The following is a 27,566-nucleotide window of genomic DNA, read 5'->3' on the forward strand; positions in this document are numbered from 1 at the left end:
GACAGTCGTGAAGAGGGCACAACAAAACCTATTCCCCCTCAGGAGACTGAAAAGATTTGGCATGGGTCCTCAGATCCTCAAATTCTACAGCTGCACCATCGAGAGCATTCTGACTGGTTGCATCACTGCCTGGTATGGCAACTGCTCAGCCTCCAACAGCAAGGCACTACAGAGGGTAGTGCATACGGCCCAGTACATCTCTGGGGCCAAGCTTCCTGCCATCGAGGACCTCTATACCAGGCAGTGTCAGAGGAAGGCCCTAAAAATTGTCAAAGACTCCAGCCACCCTAGTCATAGACTGTTCTGTCCGCTACCGCACGGCAAGTGGTCCCGGAGCGCCAAGTCCATATGTCCACGAGTCTTCTAAACAGTTTCTACCCCCAAGCCATAAGACTCCTGAACACCTAATCAAATTGCTACCCAGACTATTTGCATTGCCCCCCCCCCCCACCCCTATGTTACGCTGCTGCTACTCTCTGTTTATCTATGCATAGTAACTTTAACTCTACCTACAAGTACATATTACCTCAATTACCTCGACTAACCGGTTCCCCCGCACATTGACTGGCACATTGACCGGTACCTCTAGCCTCAATATTTTACTGCTGCTCTTTAATTATTTGTTACTTTTATTTCTTATTTTTTTAGGTATTTTTATTAACTGCATTGTTGGTTAAGGGCTTGTAAGTAAGCATTTCACTGTAAGGCCTACACCTGTGGTATTCGGCGCATGTGACAAATACAATTTGATTTGATTCTAGAGTAATTCTGGTATAGCTCAGAGCTAGCTTGTAGCTATGCTAATGGTACTGGCTCTCAAATTGAGCAGCAATCTTCTATTTAATGGGTGAATCAAGTTAAAGCAATACTAATGTTTTATTTTCATAGTGCTGAGAACACTTCCTGGTCCACACTCACTCCAGTTATTAAACGGTAATGTGTTCTCAGTAAAATAAAAATGTTTATTACATATTAATACACATGTATAATATCTTCAATGAAATTAGATTGGCAAGTTGGGTTTCTCTACCAGTTTCATTTGCATAAACTGCTCTAGAAAATAATATACATGAAAAAGGTACAACATTATAGGAAAGTGGAAAAACAAGGTGTAACTTAAATCATGAGCTATCTGTTCAAAAGGTACTGCATGTCATGAGAAACTGGATTGTATTTTCAGTATAACAGTCAAGGGGCTTTGTGTACTAAGCACAACTAGATAAGATATTTAGCACTATTCCTAATGCAAAGCAAAAACTCAGTGGTTCACTTCAGTGGTTTGTGGTCTCCTGCGTTGACTCAGAGGTATTACTTCTCAACTCCGGTCGCTCAGTAGTGGCAAACCTGGCTCATTAGTATTAGTTAATACTTTAAGAGCATTTTGGGATTGTAGTGTCAATACCTTAGTTTATACATGCATAATCTATGAGCGGAATTACTGTTTTACCTCAATTAGCCAAAAAATCTAGCGACTTCGCATGCCCCTAACACTCTTAGAAAAAAAGGTGCTATCTAAAAATGTTCTTCGGTTCTTCAGTCCCGATAGGAGAACCGTTTGAAGAACCCTATTCGGATCTAGGTAGAACCCTTTTGGTTCCAGGTGAATCCCTTTTGATTTCCATTTATAACCCTTTCCACGGAGGGTTCAACATGGAACCCAAGAGAGTTCTACCTGGAACCAAAAAGCGTTCTCCTATGGACACAGTCGAAGAACACTTTTGGAGCCCTTTTTTTCTAAGAGTGTAGCAAGAGCCTCATGCACACAGCAGAGAGAGAGAGAGAGCAATGACTTGGTGCACATACTGTATCTGCACATTTGTCACGTAGTACGCAATTTTCGAGGAACACTTTTGGCTTCTGAGCAGTAGTGTAAAATACTTCAGTAAAAATACTTTAAAATACTACTTAAGTAGTGTTTGGGGGTATCTATACTTTACTATTTATATTTTTGACAACATCTACTTTAACTTCAGTACATTCCTAAAGAAAATAATGTACTTTTTACTCCATACATTTCCCTGACACCCAAAAGTACTCATTACATTTTGAATGCGTGGGCAGGTTGACACTAAACACAAATGCATCTTTTGTAAATAAAAGATGCATTGTGTTGGAGTGTGACCCTGGCTATCCATACATTTACAAGAAAAAAACAAGAAAATTGTGCTTTGCTTAATATGAGGAATTTGTCATTATTATACTTTTACTTTCAATACTTAAGTATATTTGAGCAATTACATTTACTTTTGATACTTAATTATATTTAAAACCCAATTATTTTTTACTTTTACTCAAGTGCTATTTTACTGGCCGACTTTCACTTTTACTTGAGTAACTTTCTATTAAGGTATCTATACTTTTACTCAAATATTATAATTGAAAAAGCTCTCTAATAGAGTAAATTAGTCATTTCAACTTTTCTCCACCAGATGTCCCCATGGTCAAGTCAAAAAAAATTGCTGTGAACATTACGGGTGAGGTTAATTTAGTTGTCAATTCAGGAAGTAAATCAAAATTAAACTAATACATTGACAAATATTTATTGAAAATAGTTGTTTTTTAGGAATTAATTTCATTGGTAGCTTCCTCTTTAATTTCCACCCCTGTGTTTACTGCCTCCTGAAAATAACCTCTCTGAACTGGTGTGTGTGTGTGTGTGTGCATGTGGTGATTTTAAGAAGCAAACTGACAGGGGGAGTGTGAAGATGTGCCACCACAACAGCACCAAGCAGACCTTGAGTTCAGCCATGCTGTCTCTACTACCACCAAGGTTAAATAAAAACAGCACATCAATCAGCGCCTAATCACCCGTTGCCATGCAGAAGGACATTGGAGGAGGAAGCGTGTCTGTGTGCGACTATTGGTGTGTGTGTGTGTGTGTGTGTGTGTGTGTGTGTGTGTGTGTGTGTGTGTGTGTGTGTGTGTGTGTGTGTGTGTGTGTGTGTGTGTGTGTGTGTGTGTGTGTGCGCGTGTTTTTAATGATGAGGAGCGTGGAGACGAGGCGCTGGGGTCACCTTGTCATTTGGAGAGTCCCGGGAGGACGCTGCTGTCATTTTAACAAGGGTCGTTCCTCCCGTCCCCCTAACAACATTAACATCTTTTGTCCTGTGAGAGAAGAGTAGAAACACTGTGAGGAAGATACAAATAAGGAGGCTAGGAGTTATGGGAGGGCACAGGATACATCAGAGCATCTAAGATGGCAAGAAATGAGTTTGCATTTAAGATGTCCTCTAATTTACAGTGACACATACTGTATGTGTTATGACTGTGTCCTGTAATGCTGTAGTGTCTGGATTCACAAGCCAATGAAACAGAATTATCCTCACTTGTTATTTGACCAGCCAATAAATATGACTCACATGCATGTTAAAGCTTCTTATGGCTGCAATCCCGTTAACGGGATCGATATGACAACAGCCAGTGAAAGTGCAGGGCGCCAAATTCAAACAACAGAAATCTCATAATTAAAATTCCTCAAACATAAATGTATCTTATACCATTTTAAATGTATTCTTGTTGTTAATCCCACCAAATTGTCCAATTTCAAATAGGCTTTACAGCGAAAGCACCACAAACGATTATGTTAGGTCACCACCAAGTCACAGAAAAAGTCTGCCATTTTTCCCGCCAAAGATAGGTGTCACAAAAAGCACAAATAGAGATAAAATGAATCACTAACCTTTGATGATCTTCATCCGATGACACTCATAGGACTTCATGTTACACAATACATGTATGTTTTGTTTGATAAAGTTAATATTTATATAAAAAAATCTGAGTTTACATTGGCGCGTTACGTTCACTAGTTCCAAAACCATCCAGTGATTTTGCATAGCCACATCAATTTTACAGAAATACTCATCATAAATGTTGATGAAAATACAATTGTTACACATGGAATTATAGATATACCTCTCCTTAATGCAACCGCTGTCAGATTTCAAAAAAACTTTACGGAAAAAGCAAACCATGCAATAATCTGAGAACGGCGCTTAGAAAAAATAAAATATATCCGCCATGTTGGAGTCAACAGAAATCAGAAATAACATTATAAATATTCCCTTACCTTTAATGATCTTCATCAGAATTCACTCCCAGGAATCCTAGTTCGACAATAAATGTTTGATTTGTTCGATAATGTCCATCATTTATGTCCAAGTAGCTACTTTTGTTAGGGCGTTTAGTACACAAATCCAAACGCTCGTGCAGGTCCAGCCGAACGTCGGACGAAAAGTTAAAAAAGTTCTATTACAGGTCGTAGAAACATTTCAAACTAAGTATAGAATCAATCTTTAGGATGTTTTTATCATAAATCTTCAATAACGTTCCAACCGGAGAATTCCATTGTCTGTAGAAAAGCCATGGAACGCAGGTCGCTATCATGTGAAATGCGCATGACCAGGACCTGGCTCTCTGCCAGACCACTGACTCAAAGAGCTCTCATCCGGCCCCACATCACAGTAGAAGCCTCATTCAAGTTTCTAAAGACGGTTGACATCTAGTGGAATCCTTAGGAAGTGCAACATAACCAATATCCCACTGTGTATTCAATAGGGGCTGTGTTGAAAATTGACCAACCTCAGATTTCCCGCTTCCTGTTTGGATTTCTTCTCAAATTTTCGCCTGCCATATGAGTTCTGTTATACTCACAGACATCATTCAAACAGTTTTAGAAATGTCAGAGTGTTTTCTATCCAATACGAATAATAATATGCATATATTAGCAACTGGGACTGAGGAGTAGGCCGTTTACTCTGGGCACCTCTGGGCACCTTTCATCCAAGCTACTCAATACTGCACCTGCAGCCATAAGAAGTTTTAAACTAATATTTTGAGCTTGTCCATTCATATAACCGCCAGCCCTTAGGGGTGTTCACTAGACTAGAGAATTCCCATGTCATCTACTACTACCCTGGCACAGAGGATGCCACTCCATTGGTTTGAACTGCAGCCAGTGGAGGAAGAGGGGGGGTAGACGCAGGACTCTGGGGATGCCAGAAACACATCCCCTCTACATTTACATATTAGTGATTCAGCAGACACTCTCATCCAGAGTGACTTGCAGGAGCCTTAGTGTTAAGTACCTTGCTCAAGGGCACATCAACAGATTATTCCCCTATTCGGCTCTGGGATTCAAACCAGCAACCTTTGTTACTGGCCAAACCGTCTGAACCACTAGGCTACCTACCGCCCTCTAACAGAGGCTTTGGCTTTACCCTCCCATATATCTATCTCTGTCTGTTAACGATGGCACACAGATTCATAAATAGTCATCCCTGCTTTAATGGCCTGATCACAGAATGGTGAAGTCTGGTGAAATAGAGCAGACACTATCTTAGTGGCGGTAAATCACCCATTGAGCCTTACTGAGACAGCTTAATGGACGGACATGAATGGATGGGCCTGTCTTTGGGCCAAGTACTGTTTACCTCTGGCATGGAAATCAACTGTATTCTGGGCCTCACATTGTGTGGAGACTGCACCTGTACATTGTGCTGTGATGGCAATGCATCTTTACAATGTAATGTCTTATTATAGACCTGTCTGTAACACAGACCTATGATAAACCAAGGGCTATGGTAAATGAAGGGACATACATTTTTACATTTTAATAATTTAACCAGTGCTCTTATCCAGAGTAACTTACCATCAGTGCATTCAACTAAGGTAGGTAAAACACCCACATTTCACAGTCATCTGCTAGACAGAGATGAGCCTGCTATTAAATACATTTTAGCATGGCTAAGGCAGAACTGATGGGCAGCATCCATACTGTTCCTGCTGCATCTGAGAGAGATAAGAGAGACCAACACTGTATTGATCCATGTTAGCATTCTGGGGAAATGATCTGTGACTTACAGGAAAGTATCACTTTGTGTTTCACAATGTTTACAGATGACCTGAAGCCCGAGGGGACTGACAAACTGAATAAACCGTGCAATAAATAAGAACCTAATATGTATAAATATTGAACCACTACGCATCGATAAAACATTTATTACCAATCTTCCATTGCATTCTGTGTGCAGATTTGAACAAAGCACTCAGGCAGCAGCCCCTTTTGTCAGGGGCACAGATTAGATAAGTATACGCTAATTCATCATACTAATGGCACGGCTGGCAACGCCATGTTAGAGGAGCACACTGTGGAGATGCATCGTCTTTGTAGCTCTGGACAGACTCGATACTTGATACATTGGGGGTGGCAGGGTAGCCTAGTGCTAAGAGCGTTCGGCTAGTAACCGAAAGGTTGCGAGTTCAAATCCCCGAGCTGACAAGGTACAAATCTGTCGTTCTGCCCCTGAACAAGGCAGTTAACCCACTAGGCCGTCAATGAAAATAGGAATTTGTTCTTAACTGATTTGCCTAGTTAAATAAAGGTAAAACAAATGACATACATGACCCCTGAATCCAATGTTAAAATAAATATGCTGACTTGATACCTCTGAAACACTGCTAACAAGAAGGGAATTGGTAAATGTAAGCAGAGGCATTTTCAGAGATATCCTTGGTCAGACGGACGTGGGAGCATTAAGACTGACAAGGTATAGACACATATGTCACATAGTTTCAGAGCTATTCAATGAATTCTTACTCAGTCTGAGGGTCTTGAACAACCTCCAAACTGTGGCTTAAAGTCAAGCCGTCATCAATGCCTCTTTGATGAGTTTGAATGTTTAATATACAATTCTAAAACAGTGTGGATATGATATTTTTCCTCACCACCTTTAATAGTAACTGATGATATTTCTACTCCACAAGCCATTATCCAATATGCTGTACGATACACTAAGGAAAGAGACTTGTTGTGACAGTCTGATTAGGAGAGACGTGCACATTTTCTGTTGCTTGTCAGCAGACCTGGTTTCAAATAGTATTTGACATGTTTTGCTCTAGCCTGCCTGGAGTGCCAGATGGGATTATATGGGCTATTCCACTGCTCAATTAAGCCAGACAAGCTCAGATAAAGTATTTGCAATGATTTGAAATAGTATTTGAACCCAGATCTGTTTGCCAGGCAAGGGGATGTATTGTATCTGTATGCTGACCTGCGTCTGACCGGGAAGCCATTTATCTGAGGATTGGGAGAGGAGGAAGGGCGTGTAATGGTTGAGGCTCTCCTTGTTAGAATGGCCTGCAGATAAACTACTAGAGCTACAGCTGTTCCTGGTTCTTCATGGCTCCGCACACACACGCACACACACACATTTTCACAGCCAATTAGGGCCTTCCTGTGTGACCCATCCCCTGTCACTGCCAAAAACTTCCTGTCGTGTCTAATCAATGCAGGAAATGCTTCTGATGACAACTTGTGTGAAACATATCTAATCACAAAGACCAGTTCTTTGATGGTGTGTCTCTAACTTTGTTGTTGGCAATGTCTACAGTGTACACACAGTATACACAAGCTGTGTTGAAAAAAACAACCACAAAGCTTCCCCTTGAAATAAGTGATTTCCTTGCCGACCATGTGTCCAGACATGAAATGTGCGATGTTGTTTAGTATGTATCATATTTCATACTGATTTGTGTGTTAACAGCAAGCATTATGTGTGTGTGTGTGTGTGTGTGTGTGCGTGGGGGGGGGGGGTTGTGTAGTGTACTGTATGTACTTCATATCTGAATTCCTCTAGATAGTGTATCACTGGGTGGGAGGAAGAGGGGAACAGAGAGAAACAGCCTGTCTTTTCAATGATGTCCTCATTACATTATCAACGAGGAAGTATCCTGATTACTGGGACTGTTAATCAAAGCTTTGGCTCTTGTGTAGTTGACTATGTCGGTGGCCCAAATGGCTCCCTATTCCCTATATAGTCCCCATAGGGTTTTAGTCAAAAGTACTGCACTATGTAGGGAATAGGGTGTCATTTTTTGGGATGTAGCCTAGTTCTCCTCTGTATACAGTATGGAGTGGTTGTCTATCTGTGAGCGCTCAGACTCTGTCCACCTCTCCTCTGCCTGGCTGGGACCGTGGGAAACAGACAGTCTCTGGTGGAAAGATAGAACTGTTGGTTCTGCTATGTGACAGCCATGGTGTGAAACCTCTACTTTGGGTAAAACCGTGTGGCATTTATTGAGTGGAAAGTGTTACTTGGTGCTTTCTCAAGACTTAACAGTACATGCAAACTGTTTTAGCTTGTTACTACAAGGGTGATTCAATATTGAGAGGTCTTCTCATGTGATACGCTTACTATGTACCACATACACTTCCTGCCATCATCAACACATCTCTTGATATTCATCCATGATTGTGTCAATATAATACCAATATCTTGACAACACTGTCAAGAGGAATTCAGTACCATATTACCAAATTCTGCATCCAAATCTAAAGAATGCCTGGGTTTGAGTACAGTATATTCCAACCATAGAATTAGGAATTAGTATGACTGGAATGTGTTCTATACTGTAAACTAAGATGCATGAGGTGCCAATATATCCTCCAAACACCAGCTTCAAGGGTATTATCACTTTTATACAACAGGTTACCAAGATATTCAAATAGTAATTGACATATTTTCATTAAAAACATTATTTTGATGAATTTATTCATACTATTTCATACTTCCAGAAGATATAGTCCCCACACAAATCTAGGGATGCTACCCAAGCCGGCTGGTCATTTGTTCTATCGGTTCTGTTGCTAGACCCAGTTGTTCAGTCTTTTTGTTCTGTATCTATGGACATGACCCAGTCGTTCGTTCTATATGTTCCATTGCCATACTGGCGGGCAACGTTCGTATCCCTTGCTTGCTAGTGTTTATCATAGCAATAAGGCACCTCAGGGTTTATCATATATGGGCAATATACCACAGCTAAGGGCTGTATCCAGGCACTCCGCGTTGCGTCGTGCATAAAAAAACCTTAGCCATGGTATATTGGCCATAAACCACACCCTCTCGAGCCTTATTGCTTAAACATATCTAAGGATCGCAGGGGGTTTCACATAAATGCACCTCCTCTATGACAGTGTCATGTTCCGTCTATTCAAACTCAATGTGACAAGATCTGACCATCTAGGATGCCCTGACAGGTTTGTGTTTGGAGTGTATTGAGCACAAGTCGTCCATGTGTTACCTTGACTGTATGACGTCTGACAGTGTGATATGTCCACCTGTCCAAACAAGCTGTTGCTTTGATCCCGCAGGCAATCCTTCCTTTATAAATCGTACAAGTGCATCCTAGAAAAGATAAGGCGTGTAGGTAAGCAAACATTGTTGGAATATAACAAGCAGTGATTTGGTTGTGAGATACATGTGATTGCCTGTTGTAAGCGTTGAAACATGGAAATAACATGAGGCCACAGTTTGTATACTGCATTTTTGTGGACATTAGGTTGAGACATTGTCCTCTACTTAGAGACAGTCATAATGGTTATAACCTGATGATGTTGCATCATTGGAATAACTATTTGTAATTGGATCAATCAATTACAGGATTTGAATTGAACTGACACCAAAGAGCAGTGATCCTCACCCTCTTTCATTATCTACTTCAAAGTTCAAACCATTTCAAGTTCCAAAGAAGAATTGGCACTGACTCAGGACTGATGTATGGGGAATTCTCCGGCAACCACAACCCTTCCCTCAGTCTGCAGTAGTGAAAGGCTAAGCGCTTACAACTGCCAAGTTGCAAATGCTGGTACTGTATAATGTACGGAATAAGATCTTTATTGCCCTTTTGGTAAAATGCCCCATTGATTATCGTGACACCCTGGCTCTGTCCCAAATAGCACGCTATTTCCTATGCACTACTTTTGTGCATTATGTATGGAATAGGGTGCCATTTGGGACATAACCCAATGTGGCACTGTCTACACTTCCTGTTTCCTGTCCGTCCCCTATTAGGGCCCCTGGGTGGGATGGAGAGTGTGGGAGGAACTGATAAGAGTGCCCGGATGTAATAGGAACAATCACTGCAGTACAGGACAGAGGACAGAGTTTCATTACATAGGCCTACTACAGTACTTGCATAAGAAGGGTTTGGTTGGGATTTTATTTTAAGAAACTCCTCCCTCAAATCATGATTTTGTTTGCGTCTGGTGCCACTGATATGTTACGTAGAAGGGAAGTGAGTTGGTAGAGTTACTCAGAGAGGAATAAATAGGGATGGACATTGTTTGGAAGTTTAATTTTGATTAGCTCGTACTTCTTCTTCTTCATTGGGGTTTTATGGCAGTGTGCATTCCAGTATTTCGTACACTACCACCACCTACTGGGCTGGGGTGTGATGATACTATGGAGGCGTTCTAGACTCTGCACTCAAGTCTACATGAATGGAGGATGGAATTTATTGCTAAATGAATTACAGTTTTTCTCTGGACAGCTTTCGAGTAAGTTGGAGAGGGTGAAGCTTATTCCCCAGGGATGTGATCGTTCTTCTAAGCATTTGCCTTTGATGTTCATAGGTTTGACAGTGAAGGAGGATTTGATCCGTAGTTTCTGCCGCAGGACTTTTGAGAGAGTGATTGAGGCCATTGTGTCCTATTTGTAGACGGGTGATTATGGTTTCTGATCGTCTTGAGAGTCCTTTGTGGTTATTGCTGATTGAAACCAGTTAGTGGATGGTGTATATATATATTCCTTCCTGTTCCCCCTTCTGTCCATTCCTTTTGCCATTTGTCTGTTATTTTGATTCTGATAAGTGACTTCATTTCCTGATTTTGACTTTGGAACTATGATGTTGGTGTTGACATGTAGGGCTCCTTCATCTGCCATCTCGTTCCCAGGCACCCCCACGTGAGCTGGGGGACCCAAGGAAAGTTGACTGTTATGGCTTGCTGTAAAATCCTGTAAGTCATTTTTTCTGGGTGAACTGTATATCTGGGATAGAGTTTCTGAGATGTGTCTTGTCACCGGGTCCTTGGAGCCGTCTGTGTAAATGTGTGTCGCGACGTGGTATTGTGACCTTACATACCCTGCTGTCAGCAGTCCTACCACCCCTTTATCCTCTCTTTCCAGAATCATCTCCAGTAGGCTAAAGTGCACTTATCGAGGTGTAAAAAAAACAAGACGTTTGTGGTATCTGGTTTGCTTAATATATATAAGGAATTTGATGTATACCATTTACTTTTTAATTTTACTCAAGTGAGTATTTTTTTTACACCACTGTACTTACAGTAAGTACATTTTAAACCAGATACTTTTAGAATTTTACTCAAGTAGTATTTTGCTGGGTGACTTTCACTTTTAGTTGAGTCATTTTCTATGAAGGTATCTTTACTTTTACTCAAGTATGACAATTGAGTACTTTTTTCCCACCACTTCAAACAATCGTGCATTTGACAATTGCACTGGTTTAACACCTGCCGAACATAGAGCCCAGAATCAGTTTGGTGAAAAGGTAACATTCAATATCGGGCAGAAAGATGATTCAGTCATCCTGATTTTTTTAGGTTGTTACTCACTCATAACCATTTCACAAATGCTACTCTGAAGTAAGAGGTGCGTTCAAGTCAAATCAACATTTTTTTCTGCCAGCAATAACTGTCACAGCAGCTGCTGCCTGGTGCGCCTGCTCAGAAGAAGGCTTGCTCATTACAAGGCTGTGGGAAACTTCTACTATAGTTGAGAGATAGAAGGGATAGAGAGGAGAGGAAGTGAGGGACAATGTGAACTATTGAAGGAAAAAACAAGAGGAAGGATAACGATAACCTGGCTTTGTGATTCTGAAACTAATTCTGAACCCGTAACTCAGTCAGACATCATCATCAAAAGCAATCCTACGGGAAACCTCACCGAGAAAGATGTGCCTTGGGGGCATACACTGTCTACTACAAGCATTATCATGTGAAATTACATGGCATTCTTCTAAGAAAGATCAACTTAATTAAGTCATATGGGAGTATTCCTTAATGACGTCATAGAACTCTGCTCATAAACTTTTCAACTACTATAGACAGTGAGAACAGTGTGTGTTGTTATAACAGTTGTTGAGCATTATTCAAAAGTTATCATACGCTCCGTGTATCCAACTGCAAATGAACCTTATTGCAGAAGAGGAAGGTTAAGGTTAAATCGTATGTTTACTTTTTTATTTCGCAATTTGTCTTCCATCCATGATTATTCCAATCACCACTTTCTCCTTGGGGCACTATAGACACACTTACATATCATATTCTAAGCTCCCACACTACTTGGAGAATACACTGTCTAGACTAGAGAATAGGCTACTCTATACTGTCTGGCAAGGATTATCACAATGCATAATTGAAATTGCTCTATTGGTAGTCTGGAGCTGTCCAACCTGTACTCAGGGGTAGACGTAACATAGTAAATGTAAATCTGAGATACCAATGAATATGATACATTGCGTTTCGTATGCTATGTATTCATTTGTGGATGTCCATCATCCGTTTCGTATGATATGTTACGATGTTGCAATTCGTACAATATGTTACGAATTTGCTAAATGTACGATGTGTTATGAATTCTGTCTTATGTAACCATGCCAAACATAACATATCATAATTATTTGTGTGTCCGGATTTAAATGTACTATGTAATGTCTAGTGTATGAGACCAGGCTGAGCTGTCGTGCAGACAAGGTGCCCGCGCGCGCTCAATTTAATCTCGGTACAACCTCCCAATGATTTAATTTATGATGACCGCACTACACCCCGGAAGAATGACTAATGTGTACACTGTACAGTGAGCACGTTTGAGGTTCAATCGGCCGTATGTGGTTTTATGTATTTGAAGACAGACGGGAGAGAGAACGGAGCGGAGCGAGAGAGCGGGAGGTAGGGTAGAGTTCGTTAAGGGCTGCTCAGTGCGCACGGTTATTTGACTTGAGGGAAAGATTCGAAAGTCATTTGAAAAATAATACAACAAATTCTGCATTTGAACAACGGATGTTAGAGAAGGAAATATAATAAGGAATTCCACATGGCAATCTTTCAACTACACCGGTTCTCTACGAATACCTATTACCTCCTGTTGCTTGTCCTGTTGTGCACAGTGCATATTCTTCAGGGGTTCAACCTAGATGTGCGGTTTCCTGTTATCAAGGAAGGAAAGACCCCGGGAAGTCTCTTTGGGTTCTCGGTGGCACTTCACAAACAGATGGTGGGAGAGAAAAGATACCTGTAAGTGTTGTCAAATGTTAGATTTGATCAATTTTGCTTTTCTAGAATGTGCACAGGCAAGATAAAGGAAATAATATGGCATTGCATCTGTGGATGTCAAACTACCTTTCAGTACTGTAACGGAAAACTGTAAATTATAGATGATTTTGGGTATTATCAACAGTAAAAGCAGCACACTGTAAATTATGGTGCATTGCATTGTGGGAAAATGTTGTGAGCATGAAATAATTGCTTTATTTTGAATGGTACTGAAATTCCAGCCCACAGAAAACAGTACCATACATTATGCTGTGTAAACACTTTACCTAGCAGCCATCCTGCTTCCACATATCCCTTGTAATTACAGTAAAATACTGTGATTACGGTAAAATTGACTTTTTTTTTTACAGTATAATACAGTCAATGTTATGCCATTGTACTGTGTCGTTACACAGTACTTTCTTTGATACCATATTTATATTACAGTAGGTGTACTGTAATATGAAATACAGATATGTACTTGCCACTGAGCTGCCTGTAAGTTACTGTCAAATTCCTGGCCGTCGCTTCTCCGTGATCTAAGTTCAGCAACAAACACTTCAATCTGTCTAGCTCTCGAAAACTGTTATATGCAGGCTAAATGTCACGTTAGGATCTCAAATGTCTACTGGAGTTTTACCCGGCTATAAACATTTTGAGGTTTGTACATTCATGCAATTTATAACATAAACCATGGTACCATCGTAAACATTTCAAATCAATTGTATTCAACACATTTGCACACATAGGCCTAAGCATGCACATGCAACAGGAACAAGAAAAACATGCTGCTGGGGATATAGTTTATCCCTATGCAAGATGTGGTTTAGGTTAATGATTAATCTCCATGTCTCAACTACACAATAGTCATGACTCACAGTCTGACAGAGGAGGCTAGGCTCAACCAGCTCATGGAGGTGGGTGACCATTCTTGATGGTACTTGTCTTGAGAGCTAGGAACAACAAACGTTTGCCAGTATTGGTCAGTCTTGGTGATAGTGTAGCTGGGGGCCATAGATGTACACAGAGAACACACATTTGTGTAACTAAGAGATTTTTTTAGATGTTTTATTGAGGGTTTTTGATATACATCTCCTTTGGGTGCCACCTGTCTTAAATGCCCCAATGGACCACAAAACTTTTCATTAAACCTTTTGCCTCTTTATGTCCCGGAGGAAAATGATTCGAGCTTCCCAATAAAAACACAGACTTTTCCTTGGTGGGCAAAAGCTGAACACCGGAATGCGTTCTCTGACCTAGAAGAACATCAAATCCAAATCTAGCTTTATTTGTTCACATGCGCCGAATACAACAAGTGTAGACCTTACCGTGAAATGCTTACCTACAATCCCTTAACCAACAGTGCAGTTCAAGAAGAGTTAAGAACATACCCCGGAACATATTCCAGTCTGTACTATCAAAACAGTCCTGTAGCGTAGCATCTGTGTCATCTGACCACTTCTGTATTGAGCGAGTCACTGGTACTTCCTGCTTTAGTTTTTGCTTGGAATCAGGAGGATAGAATTATGGTCAGATTTGCCAAATGGAGGGTGGGGGAGAGCTTTGTATGCATGTCTGTGTGTGGAGTAAAGGTGGTCTAGAGTTTTTTTTCCTCTGGTTGCACATGTGACATGCTGGTAAAAATTTGGTAAAACAGATTTAAGTTTGCCTGCATTAAAGTCCCTGGCCACTAGGAGTGCCGCTTCTGGATGAGCATTTTCTTGTTTGCTTATGGCCTTATAGAGTTAGTTGAGTGCGGTCTTAGTGCCAGCATCGGTGGTGGTAAATAGACAGCTACAAATAATTTAGATGAGAACTCTCTTGGTAGATAGTGTGGTCTACAGCTTATCATAAGGTACTCTACCTCAGGCGAGCAATACCTCGAGACTTCTTTAATATTAGGCATCGCGACACCAGCCGTTATTGACAAAAACACACACACCCACCCCTCATCTTACCAGACGTAGCTTTTTCTCTGTTCCGCCGATGCATGGAAAATCCCGCCAGCTCAATATTATTTGTGTTGTCCTTCAGCCACGACTCAGTGAAACATATGATATTACAGTTTTTATTGTCCCGTTGGTAGGATAATCGTAATCGTAGGTCATCAATTTTATTTTCCAATGATTGCAAGTAGAACGGATGACAGTGGGAGTTTACTCGCTCGTCTACGGATTCTCAGAAGGCAGCCCGATCTGCGCTCTCCAATCCTCCATCTTTTCTTCACCCAAATTACGGGGATTTGGGCTTGTTCCCAAGAAAGCAGTATATCCTTCTCGTCAGACTCGTTAAAGGAAAAAGCCTCTTCCAGTTTGTGGTGAGTAATCGCTGTTCTGATGTCCAGAAGTTATTTTCAGTCATAAGAGACGGTAGCAGTAACATTGTGTACAAAATTTGTAAAAAAAACAAAAAATACAAACAAAAAAACTAACAAACTAGCACAGTTGGTTAGGAGCATGTAAAGCGTCAGCCATCCTCTTCGGCGCCATCTTATCAGAGAGGCTTTCAGCCAAATATAACGGAGTGGCACCACAAGACTCTGTTAGCCTGCTGAGCTAAAGCCTGGGCGTCTTCAGGTCTCAGCCTCAGGCAAGGCCACGAATCATGTGATCTTATTTCACCGGACCATCTCCGTTACACACATAGTGGGCTATGCCCTATCCTGGTCATGGGCAGCTACTCCCCAAGTGTGTCACCTCATTATCCAATAGTCCAGTATTGAATTGTGTTTCTTCCCTCCAACCCATTAACCAGCTCTCCCAGTCCTCCCAGCTCTGATTTAGCTGGGCATTTAATTGGAGAGTCCCTCCAGAGCTGGAGAGCAGCTCTCTTAAGGACCTAGGTTGAAGATGACAAAGGTTAAGAGAACGGAATTGTAATATCCCATAACTGTTTGCGAAAATGAATTTGTTTGTTTTCTAAGGCTGCCACATGGAATTATTACATTGTCTAAACCTTGTCATCTTCAACCTAGTTAAGGACGAGTAATTATAGGCTTCCTGGAAGTTTGTCCCCCGTCCTCCACAAGCCACCAATCACCTTTAATGGCCCACAAAGTTCCGCTGAGACCTGAGAGTGGACAAGGCGATGTGCCATGCATTTTTTAAATATACATTTCTTTGCTGTTTCTGTGGAATGAATGGGCTGGTACAAACCAGATGCCCTTGTCACTACACGTTAAACGTTCCTTGATTTATTTGACCTGTGTTTGAGTGGCCAGCGTGTGGTCAAGGAGAGAGTTGAAGTGAGAGTGCCACACCTGTGCACGCAGACACACACACACACACACACACACACACACACACACACACACACACACACACACACACACACACACACACACACACACACACACACACACACACACACACACACACACACACACTCTTTTACTCACTTGCATACTTACTTTATTTCACACATTTAGAAAAGCCTACACAGACTTGCCCACAACATGAGCCTACTAAGTCACACAAATAAGCACATTTACTTCAAATGCAGACACTGTTACTGTTCAAATGCATATAAAGATTGCTCCGAGCACTCAGACAATTGCCTCTTGCATAATTCCCCTGGGAAAATGCCTGGTCTTGGCTTTAGCAATCCTCCACTTTATCCTCTGGCTGGTTGCAGTAATAATGGCAAGAGGAGATGCTTAGCTAGGGCTGTTCTGCTGTAGCCCCAACAGGCCTGGTGGTTGGCTCATAATGCCAGCCCCTCTCTCCCTCAGGGCGGATGGCATGCCACAGATTGCACAATAGGGGCATGTCATGCAACAGGCCTGCAGGTCTTACATACAGGCTGTTTTCTTTTTATTACAATGGGATCTGATGCTGGACATAACACAATCCTGTTTTGATTGAAAGGCCCGACATCAGCATTGTAGGGAAAATGTGGTGAGTCCCAAGATTGAACATCTCTAGATAGTTTTCAGTCAAGTAGGAGCTTTGTTAAAGGGACATTTCAAAATGTTTCAACTTCATATTCATCATCTCCAGCACCACCCCAACATCAACATATGTGGAAATGCCACATTTCTATGTTTTGTAGTAAAAAAGATAGAGGAAGATTTGTGTTTCCAATGACTTCATCAACCAGTTAGAAGACAATTAGTTGGCAATGCTTACTCATAATTAGTTAAAATCACGATGCACACAGAGGATGTCATTGGAAACACTTATCTTTTTCCCCACAAAACATAGGAACCAGCCATTTTCACATATGTTGTAGCTGGAGATTATAAATATGAAGTTGGGGGGAAAAAGTCAACAAATATTTTTTTTATGTGTTTCTTCAGTTGTGGGTTGTCTTCAGCAAAGCCTCAGTGGGTGATGAGACTGTGCCAAGTTAAGTAATTTGGAAAAACATCTCAGCCATTAATTATGGTGTTAGGGCCGTATGCAATTCATTATGATTTTATAGAATATGATGTTAGCTCATGTCCCTAACACGCACCCCCCTCAAAATGTTGCATTTATGCCGGTATTCTTCTTAGGTTGAACTTGTCAGTGATTTATTTCATTGCTCTCATTCTGTCATTTTAGTTGTTACCTCTGACTCTCAGTCTTTCACGAATTCATAGCAGCAACATCCTTATTGTTAACAGATGTGATGAGCTGTTTTGTCGTTTATGTCTTGTCTCCTCCACACATTCTTGTGTAGTTGCCCATGCCATCTATGGAAGACACCGGCCGGTGGTTGCATACACGACTTACCGATATGACCGTAGTCGAGTAGCCCTTTAAAGAGAAGTGTCTATGATATTGAGACGAGATATGGGGAGAGAAAATGTGCAGCGCTTTATGTGATAGGCCATCTAAGGGTAAGAGTTTGTCCTGGTCAGGTCATGTTGTCAGGAAAATGACCCTAGCTCTAATGGTGTCCTCCCTGTATTGTGTGGCTGTGGCTGGGTTATGATGGTATTATGTGGCCTGGATGGATGGGTCTGTCTGAAGGCTTCCTGGTTGCTGGTCAGGGCAGGAGGAAGAGTCTGGGCTGGGTTCCTGTTGTATGGTCCCCTAGGAAAAGGCTGTTCAGTGTCTGCAGAGAAGACATGAGAACACATGGCCTGGGGGCCGGGCTGTTATTGTTTGGGCCAGGAGGTTTTTCCTGACCATATGACCTCACTAGGAAAAACTACTGTCCAGTTTCCTGGTCTGAAAAAAACTCCATGCCCTAGTTACGGTGTTGGACAAAGTTGCCCCTAAAAGTGATGTTTACTTGCCATTTGCAACTAAAATTGTGTGCAGGTTGCTTTGTGTAACCCCGGCCAAAACACAGATCTGATTTCTACTTTTGGCAACCCAATGGTTCTGAGGCAACACTTGCGGGTTATTTCTTCGTAGAGCTGCTGTTGCATAGCCCTATGGGTTTGGTGTGGGGTTTAGAGGGTTTTGTTGGGGATGTGCAGGGTATGTCCTCAGAGACAAGCCACAACACAGCCTGGAGAAGCCTGTATAAAGCAAAGTAATCTGGATCTTACTGCAGTAGATGGGAATGAAATCACGAGTGCACTGAGAAGCAAGGCTTGCATTCAGTTTGACCGGTCTAGCAAAGCCGGGGTCTGCCAAGTAGTTCTTAATAGAGAGAACTGAGGCAATACATTGGTAACCCAATTATTTCTCTTACAAAGGTCACTTACTGTACAGGGATATTACAGTTATACCCCTACACGCCATCATTTGTATATATTTGTGTTCAAATGTGTGTGTCCTGTCCGTGTTATCAATTGTCGTATGATCTGTAGGCCCAAGGGACTGAAGAAGTGTTATACTTCATGCACAAACTATTTCCCAAATCTCTCTTTGAGTACCCTCAGCTGCTCCATGTATTTGATGTATTCCAGACCACCTAGCACACCTGATTCAACTGATGAAAGGCTTGGTGATTAGTTGTGGATTAGATCAGGTGTGCTAGTAAGGGAATTCGTCAAATAAGTGGAATGGCTGGGAGTACTCAGGGAGATTTCCTCATTGGGCGATCTGTCAGACAGCTCCAGGAGCTAGTTGGTTGGAATCAATAGGCTGATCAATAGTGTCGTCCGCACACAGGCTCCGACTGGAATGCAGCTCGAATTAGAGAAGATCAGTTCTGACGACTGACAAGCCAGTCTCAGATCTGTGTTGGATTCAAGTCAAGTGACACACAGCAACTCTTGTCTTACAAGAGGGTTACAGTGTTAGCGGTTACTCAGTCACCAGGTGATGGACTTACTCTCTTATGTCAGGATACTGGCATGTCCCCTTCCCTCTTTCTTCCTATATCATAGTGATTCAATTAGATATCCGACAAAAAAACAGAGAGACTTCCTCAAAGATGCACTATGCAGAAATCACTCTGCCATTTCCTGGTTGTTAAAATTAGAATAGTTAGCCTATTTTCAGTTTATTTGACAAAACAAGCAAGTATAGTGTAGAGAATAAAAAATAAACTGCTGTGAAATATATGTTCCATAACCCAAAATACTGTATTTTCAGCTGTTTGAAGCTGGTGTACAAAACCGAAAGTAAAAGATGCAAAAATAAACTTAAGAACGGGAAGCATAGAAATAGCACACCTAGTCTAAGAAGCGGTAGATCTGTTCTTTCTTTCAATGAGAATGACAGACCTATAGCACACATTTCTTTGTGAATTTGGTCCGTCGCCCAAAACAGTTACATATTGCAGCTTTAAAGACTGACTAAGGGAGAAGTAAGATACCCTAGAGCTGGTTCTTCCCAAAAAGGAAAGCTGCTGGTGTCTGGCCCCTTTTTATGGCTGGTTAAGCTGACCTGAAGTACTGTAGGAATTATAGCAGTCAAATCAACCCTCAGATGAATGTGTCGAGGCATTAATAATGCGTTTAGAATACCTCATGATGCAATAGGGAACCATCAGGGCAAAGGGTAATACTGTGCTTGGCTCAGATCCAGCTGCTTCAACATCTCTATCCCTGTAAAGAGATGATGAGAACTTAACTGGTTCAAACCATTCAATATAAAGAGGTTACAGCAGCTATCGCGTCAGCTTTTGTATCCCAGCAAACCATTTGGTTGAAAGAGGTACAGTACTAAAAACAGTAAGGCAACATTGTTTTTGTTTCCTAAAACCCTCCATTTACCACCTGTTTTAATGAAAGATAAGGAATGGTTGCGAAATATGTGTTGCATTCATTAGCACATGGTGTTAACCTGTTTTTTAAAAATGTATATATATTATTTATTAATACATTTTTACCTGTTTTTATATAAAACTATATTTTTTGATTAATACACTTTTAATTAATTAAAATGATAAACAGCTGTGGAATGAATGATGTGTATATTGTAGTTTGATATTTAAGTGATAATGCACTCAATGTCGGTGTTTGGAGGATATATTGGCACGGGTGTTCATAGGCACGAGACGAAGTCAAGGGCTGGCAAACCGTGCCAATATATCCTCTAAACACCGGTTTCGAGGGCATTATCAATTTTATACAACAGGTTACCAACATATTCAAATAATGATTGACATATTTTCATTAAAAACTTGATTTTGATTAATTTATTCATACTATTTAATCCTTCCACAAGATATAGTCCCGACACAAATCTAGGGTTGCTACCCAAGCCGGCTGGTCGTTCGTTCTATTGGTTCGGCTGCCAGATACGCAACCCAGTCATTCAGTCTTTTTGTTCTGTATCTATGGATGTGACCCAGTCTTTCGTTCTAAATGTTCCATTGCCATACTGGTTGGCAACGTTCTTATCCCTTGCTTGCTAGCTAGCCAACTACGGCTAACTTACAGTCACATCAAAAAGCAGCCAGACTAACAACAAAGTAGCAGCATTTGCATTTAAGTGTTTTCTATTGACATTTATTTGGATACATCCATAACAATGAGCTAATGAGGCAAGATTTCATCTGGCATAGAAAATGTGCTTTCTCGTTAGGACACTGTTGTTCAGAGGAGCTAGACAACAACACCGCTAACACAATCACTTCAAACTGAAGCTGGAAAGACTGCGAAATAGCTGCACTTTGTTTCGTTTTACCTTTTTTCAATTTACATTTCTTTGTATATATCCATAAAAATTATGCGAGCTGACTCATGATTTCTACTGGCTGAGAAACACTGCCTGCCTGTCTCGCCCCGACTCTCGACACGTTCATTACTATGGGACAGCTGGAGAAAGAATTAGAATATTGAAACAATGTTGCAAATGTTGGAGAGACAGACAGAAGTCTAAAAGAAATGTGAAATAATGTCTAGATGCTTTTCATAGTGGAGATCAAATGTATAAATTGCTTGGCTGGGCTGATGAGACAGTGGATTGCGCAGTCCGATGGAACAGAGTAAATAGACATTTTAACATCATAGATTTAGCCGGTGGTAACTTGTGGAATAGACACCGGCTGGAAAGCGGTTTTAACCAATCAGCATTCAGGATTAGACCTACCCGTTGTATAACATAGCACATACCGTAAGTGTACCATTTGTCTTAGCGCTTCATGTCTTGAAGTTCAACTCCTTTGTACTGATACTGAACTGTACTTAAGCCTGCTTCATCTGTACTTCCGTTGTGATAAAGCTTTCTAATTCAGTGACCATTGAGACCCTCATCTGAACTGGACAGGAGTTGACATGCTGGTCAATGGAGGCTCTTTGAGAACCTTAAACACATTATGGCAGTTGAGCCTCTCTCTCTCTCTCTCTCCTCGCCTTTATTCCAACTAATTGAATGAGCTTTTAATGGAAATCCATACGTAAACCCCCACGCCATATCAATTAAATGCACCATCTGACACAGATGAAAGTACATGTGGTGTGGTCCATCCGTCTAATAATCTGCTGTAAAATTGGCAGAGGGATCTTGGCTGACGGAATACTGTCAGGTTTAAATTTAGGACTAGGAAGTAGCTTATACATCCTGTGCGTAGGCTGGTAGACTGCTGTATGTTTGGTTTAACAATGTCACTGCTCTCCCACAAGTCTATCGCCATTGGACTACTGAATGTAAAATGTTCTTGCCTGTATACATTTGTGTTAGGACCAGTTGGACTCAAATCACAGATTTCTTAAGTAAGTGTAACACACAAATCTCTAATATTTTTTAGGATATGTTTTATACATATAGAACTATAAAAATTATCACAAGAATCAAAGACATAAAAAAATGAACGCATAGTCCAATACCAATTTTTTAAACTTTTGCCTTAATTACCCATCTAAAATTTATTATTTTATTTTATTTCACCTTTATTTAACCAGGTAGGCTAGTTGAGAACACGTTCTCATTTGCAACTGCGACCTGTCCAAGATAAAGCACAGCAATTCGACACATACAACAACACAGAGTTACACATGGAATAAACAAAACATACAGTCAATAATACAGTAGAAAAACAAGTACATATACAATGTGAGCAAATGAGGTGAGATAAGGGAGGTAAAGGCAAAAAAAAGGCCATGGTGGCGAGGTAAATACAATATAGCAAGTAAAACACTGGAATGGTAGATTTGCAGTGGAAGAATGTGCAAAGTAGAAATAGAAATAATGGGGTGCCAAGGAGCAAACTAAATAAATACAGTAGGGGAAGAAGTAGTTGTTTTGGCTAAATTATAGATGGGCTATGTACAGGTGCAGTAATCTGTGAGCTGCTCTGACATCTGGTGCTTAAAGCTAGTGAGGGAGATAAGTGTTTCCAGCTTCAGAGATTTTTGCAGTTCGTTCCAGTCATTGGCAGCAGAGAACTGGAAGGAAAGATGACCAAAGGAGGAATTGGCTTTGGGGGTGACCAGTGAGATATACCTGCTGGAGCGCGTGCTACGAGTGGGTGCTGCTATGGTGACCAGTGAGCTGAGATAAGGCGGGGCTTTACCTAGTAGAGACTTGTAGATAACCTGTAGCCAGTGGGTTTAGCGATGAGTATGAAGCGAGCACCAACCAACGAGAGCGTACAGGTCGCAATGGTGGGTAGTGTATGGGGCTTTGGTGACAAAATGGATGGCACTGTGATAGACTGCATCCAGTTTGTTGAGTAGAGTGTTGGAGGCTATTTTATAGATGACATCACCGAAGTCGAGGATCGGTAGGATGGTCAGTTTTACGAAGGTATGTTTGGCAGCATGAGTGAAGGATGCTTTGTTGCGATATAGGAAGCCGATTCTAGATTTAATTTTGGATTGGAGATGCTTAATGTGAGTCTGGGAGGGTTTACAGTCTAACCAGACACCTAGGTATATGTAGTTGTCCACGTATTCTAAGTCAGTGCCGTCCAGAGTAGTGATGCTGGACGGGCGAGCAGGTGCGGGCAGTGATCGGTTGAAGAGCATGCATTTAGTTTTACTTGCATTTAAGAGCAGTTGGAGGCTACGGAAGGAGAGTTGTATGGCATTGAAGCTCGTCTGGAGGTTAGTTAACACAGTGTCCAAAGAGGGGCCAGAAGTATACAGAATGGTGTCGTCTGCGTAGAGAGGGGTATCAGAGAATCACCAGCAGCAAGAGCAACATCATTGATGTATACAGAGAAGAGAGTCGGCCCGAGGATTGAACCCTGTGGCACCCCCATAGAGACTGCCAGAGGTCCGGACAACAGGCCCTCCGATTTGACACACTGAACTCTATCAGAGAAGTAGTTGGTAAACCAGGCGAGGCAATCATTTGAGAAACCAAGGATATCGAGTCTGCCAAAAAGAATGTGGTGATTGACAGAGTCGAAAGCCTTGGCCAGGTCGATGAATACGACTGCACAGTAATGTCTCTTATCGATGGCGGTTATGATGTCCGTGATGTCCAATGATGTCCAGGTTAAAGTTGTGGTGGTTTAAGTCAGGGACATACCAATATGCTTGCATGTCACCAGTGCTGTCATGTCAGGAAGTGCAGAGGAGGAAATCCCTTGGGTCCTTGACCCCAGGGGATGGGAGTGATTTACTCACAGAATGAAAGGGCTCCCTGTAGCCTGATTACGATTGGGTGATTGAAATACTTGTCCCTCAATGACTTCCTTTTTAATGGGTGATATTACTAATGCTAGCGTCAGCAGTCCTATCTTCGTTTCACTTAATTGGTTGGTCTCAAAGTGGAGCGATTTGACAACTCTTTTGCTCATGCTTATCTATACATTTCAGACAAAACCAAATCCATACTTGCATGCTGTTGAATCCTACCCATATTTGTCTTGTGTTTTAAAGGTACCAGATCATTTCTCTAAAGTACAACATAGTAATTACAGCAATGAACATTTAAAACGGCTGCCAGTGTTGACATCAATTAACGGGCTAATGATCCTAAGTGGTGTGGTACTACACTTGAACCTGCTTTGGTCAGGTTGAGTCGGGTTGAGGTGGGGTGTTTGTAACATCACTGTGTCAGGTGCTAAAGAGAGGGAGATAATGAGAGGCAGATGGATGTTAAAGGCACAGTTCACCTGTTTTTAAATTCACATTAATTATTTCCAGCACCATACCAGTGTCTACCTTCCAATATGGGGATAAAAAGTGAAGTGCCCATTTAATGCTGTGTGGGGGAACTGGAGAGATTCGAAACATCACTCCAACAGGAAGCACCTGTGAAGTTAGGCTTCCGCCCCAAACTGCACCCTGGTCAAAAGTAGTGCACTATATAGGGAATAGGGTACCATTTGGGACGTATAATAGTAACTCAAGAGGATGGACAGGGCTCCGGCTCTGAGTGTTATAGGAAGCAGACCTTTCGTGGTCGGTTTTGCTGTATCATCCAGAACAGACAAAGGGACATAACTCATTGAAATGTCTGACATTGTTTGACTGTCTGCTGTGGGAGTAAAGATTCTTCACATTCTCCCTGTTTCAAAGGCTCCTTTTTCGTGGCCTCTGTGGTCGCTTTCACTGTATCAACCGCAACAGAGCGAACGGGAGATAATAAGTCATACAGTTGGCTGATGTTGTTTGACTAGTATGTCTACTGTGGGGTAAATATCCCAGGTTGCCTTTACAAAAAGGGATTTCTAACCTCAGGGGTCTTTTAAAATAATGATTAAATAAAAAGATTCTTGACATTCTCCCTTTACAGAGAGGCTCCCGAGTCCTCCAGTTTGTTGGTTCTTAAATTTAAGGGGAAATTGGATCTGGAGAGTCCTCCCGAGCTTTCTTTCCAACATGACATAACTGAACGTGAGAGACACACCGCCCCTTATTACGAACTCCAGGTGGGGAGTTCAAAGGTTGTATTTGGCATGCCACGTTTTATTCCAGACTTCCACAGCAGTCAAAACGTTTACAAACTCCCTTCCACTTCCACCACTGTCGGTCTCACGGACATAAAAGGTTCCGGTGGAGGAGTAATGTGACCCCCGGAAACTTTTTCAGTCAATGAAAGCTTTATACCCACACTGTCAGTCCTCTTGTCCTGCAGACAAATCACCATTTCCTTCATAGTAACCCATTCTTTCCGGTCTTGGCTGTACTCTGTAACATACCCGGGTACTATTTGAAATAATTTCAAATACTTCAGCTGCACTTGATTGAGCTTGCCCTTTGCCATGGAAACAATAGAAAGTCCCTAAGTTGCAAACCCTGTCCACATGGCTCTCCAGGAAGTCTGAAGTAAGCACTCTTAAGCAATCGATAGATTTCAAATAGTATTTGAACCCAGGTCTGGACTGTAATAGGGTATCCTGTCCTGTCCCACAGCACCATGACGATGACTTCTCCATATGTTGGTTGAAATAATTAAAACATTTTTTTAGCTCATGTTACTCTGGTGGACTGCTAATCAGATACCGGGATGTGGTGCTCCTACATCACACCTGGTCTGTACTTCTGTGCTAGCTGTTATTGTCTACTCATTATTAGGCCTATTCATTGTGTTCGCGTATGGTGTGATGATTGTTTCATTGATTCATCCGTTCAAACGTAGCCTACAGCATGTTCGGATTTAAATCATGATTTATTTCTGAGCATCGGACAATTGATCGTGTCCTGTCTTTGCGTGAAGTCTAGTCTTGACAGTCCACTCCAGTGTTTTCTGTTTCTCCGGACAATAGCCAGGTCCAGGGTCGGGTTACCTGACACTTTGATGCGATAAATTCCAGACTGTCAACACAAGGGGCAGAATTAGCGGGGTTACTTCCATGAACACTGCTGTACCTGCTGTTGATTTGACAGCTCTGTGAGAGACCTGAGCTACTTCACACCATGTGATTTAGTCACCATGTGGCTTGTTGATTTTGTGCACTCAAGATACCCAGCTATGACATTTTGATCTACCATGACGGTAGGAGTGACTGATTTCATAATTGTTTTAATACTATGAATTACAGGATAATACAATGATAACACAACAAGTATGTTTTATTATTTAGTCCCCCCGAACCCCCCACCCCCCAATTCTGTCTCCTTCCGTGCCTTGAGGTAAAACAGCCAACTAGTGATTCATCATGTTTACAGGTTCATCAGACATTACCTATAGATCTGACAGACTAAACATGCTTATTTTAAAAGTCACTTAAAACAACACGGTAAGGGGTCAGCTCATTACTGGTCTTTATTGGTAGATAGTATTTCAAATGACCTTAGGGCTAAAACAACCTTGGCATCTACATTTTCAGGGATTTCTCTTTGTGTGTGTGTGAGTGTGTGCATCATGACAAACAGACAGAGGGATATAGTCAGGTTAATGGTTCTGACCGGGAGTAGTATTTGTTTTCAAGAGAGTCGATTCCGACACCAGGTAATTCCACATAATGAATGAGATATACACGTCTGGCTTGGGTTTCATTCTGGACTCCAGCCGCGTCTGCTGTCCGACTTGATTTAGTCTGTCTATTAGTTAACACATGAGTTAGAAAGAGGCCTTGGCTTGTTTGGCCTCTGCTTACAGTGGCTGCTCAATACTGTAACCTAATCACATGGCTGTCTCTTTTTGTTCATGTTTATTTTTGGACCCATGCATGCAAAGTTGCAGAATAAACAGACAAAGGAGGAATGCATAAATGTGAATGATTATTTTTTTAAATTGTTTTAATAAACGGACACCTAGAAAGTATTTTTTTTGTGTGTGTGAAAAAATGTACTGTTTCTTTGTATCAATCAAGTACATTTTACATTTTCGGCACGGATTCTCTCTCTGTATTGCCTCAAAATATCAACATGTCAATCTTCGAAGCATACTCTGTTTATCCAACATCATCTGGATGAGGCTTGAGTAGCTTGATGGCAACAGGCAGAAAACATTGTATTGTCCTGAAAGCTGTGTGCAACACTGTGTTGCTGGAAACACTGCTGTGTGCTGCCTGTGTACGTGAGGTCTGTGAAAGCTACAGAATAATCTCTCTGAAGTTCGGACTGATGTCATTTTCACTGCCACTTTTCTTTCCATTTCCCTCTGTGATGTGATGGCTGTGTGATATCTCTGATTAGAGCTGTTCTGTTTGCGGAGACAAAACAGGACATGACATGTCGTTGTGCTTTCAGTTGGGGCGTAATCTACTTCAACGTTTACGATTGCAGCACTGT

At 41.4% G+C, this 27,566-nt stretch overlaps 1 protein-coding gene across 2 annotated transcripts in view; it reads left to right on the forward strand.

The window, feature by feature from the left end:
- Positions 1-12,610: 12,610 nt before the first annotated feature.
- LOC120034704 (integrin alpha-3-like) overlaps positions 12,611-27,566 on the forward strand; it is a 42,179-nt gene continuing 27,223 nt past the window's right edge. Inside the window, exon 1 of one of the 2 annotated variants that reach the window (XM_038981321.1) lies at positions 12,611-13,087. In XM_038981321.1, the coding sequence (XP_038837249.1) occupies positions 12,888-13,087 (200 nt within the window). In that variant the 5' untranslated portion in view covers positions 12,611-12,887. The remainder of the gene's footprint in view (positions 13,088-27,566) is intronic. The other variant, XM_038981315.1, reaches the window with a different exon arrangement.

This window comes from Salvelinus namaycush, chromosome 3 (genome assembly GCF_016432855.1).
Source record: "Salvelinus namaycush isolate Seneca chromosome 3, SaNama_1.0, whole genome shotgun sequence".
In the NCBI taxonomy this organism is placed as follows: Eukaryota; Metazoa; Chordata; class Actinopteri; order Salmoniformes; family Salmonidae; genus Salvelinus; species Salvelinus namaycush.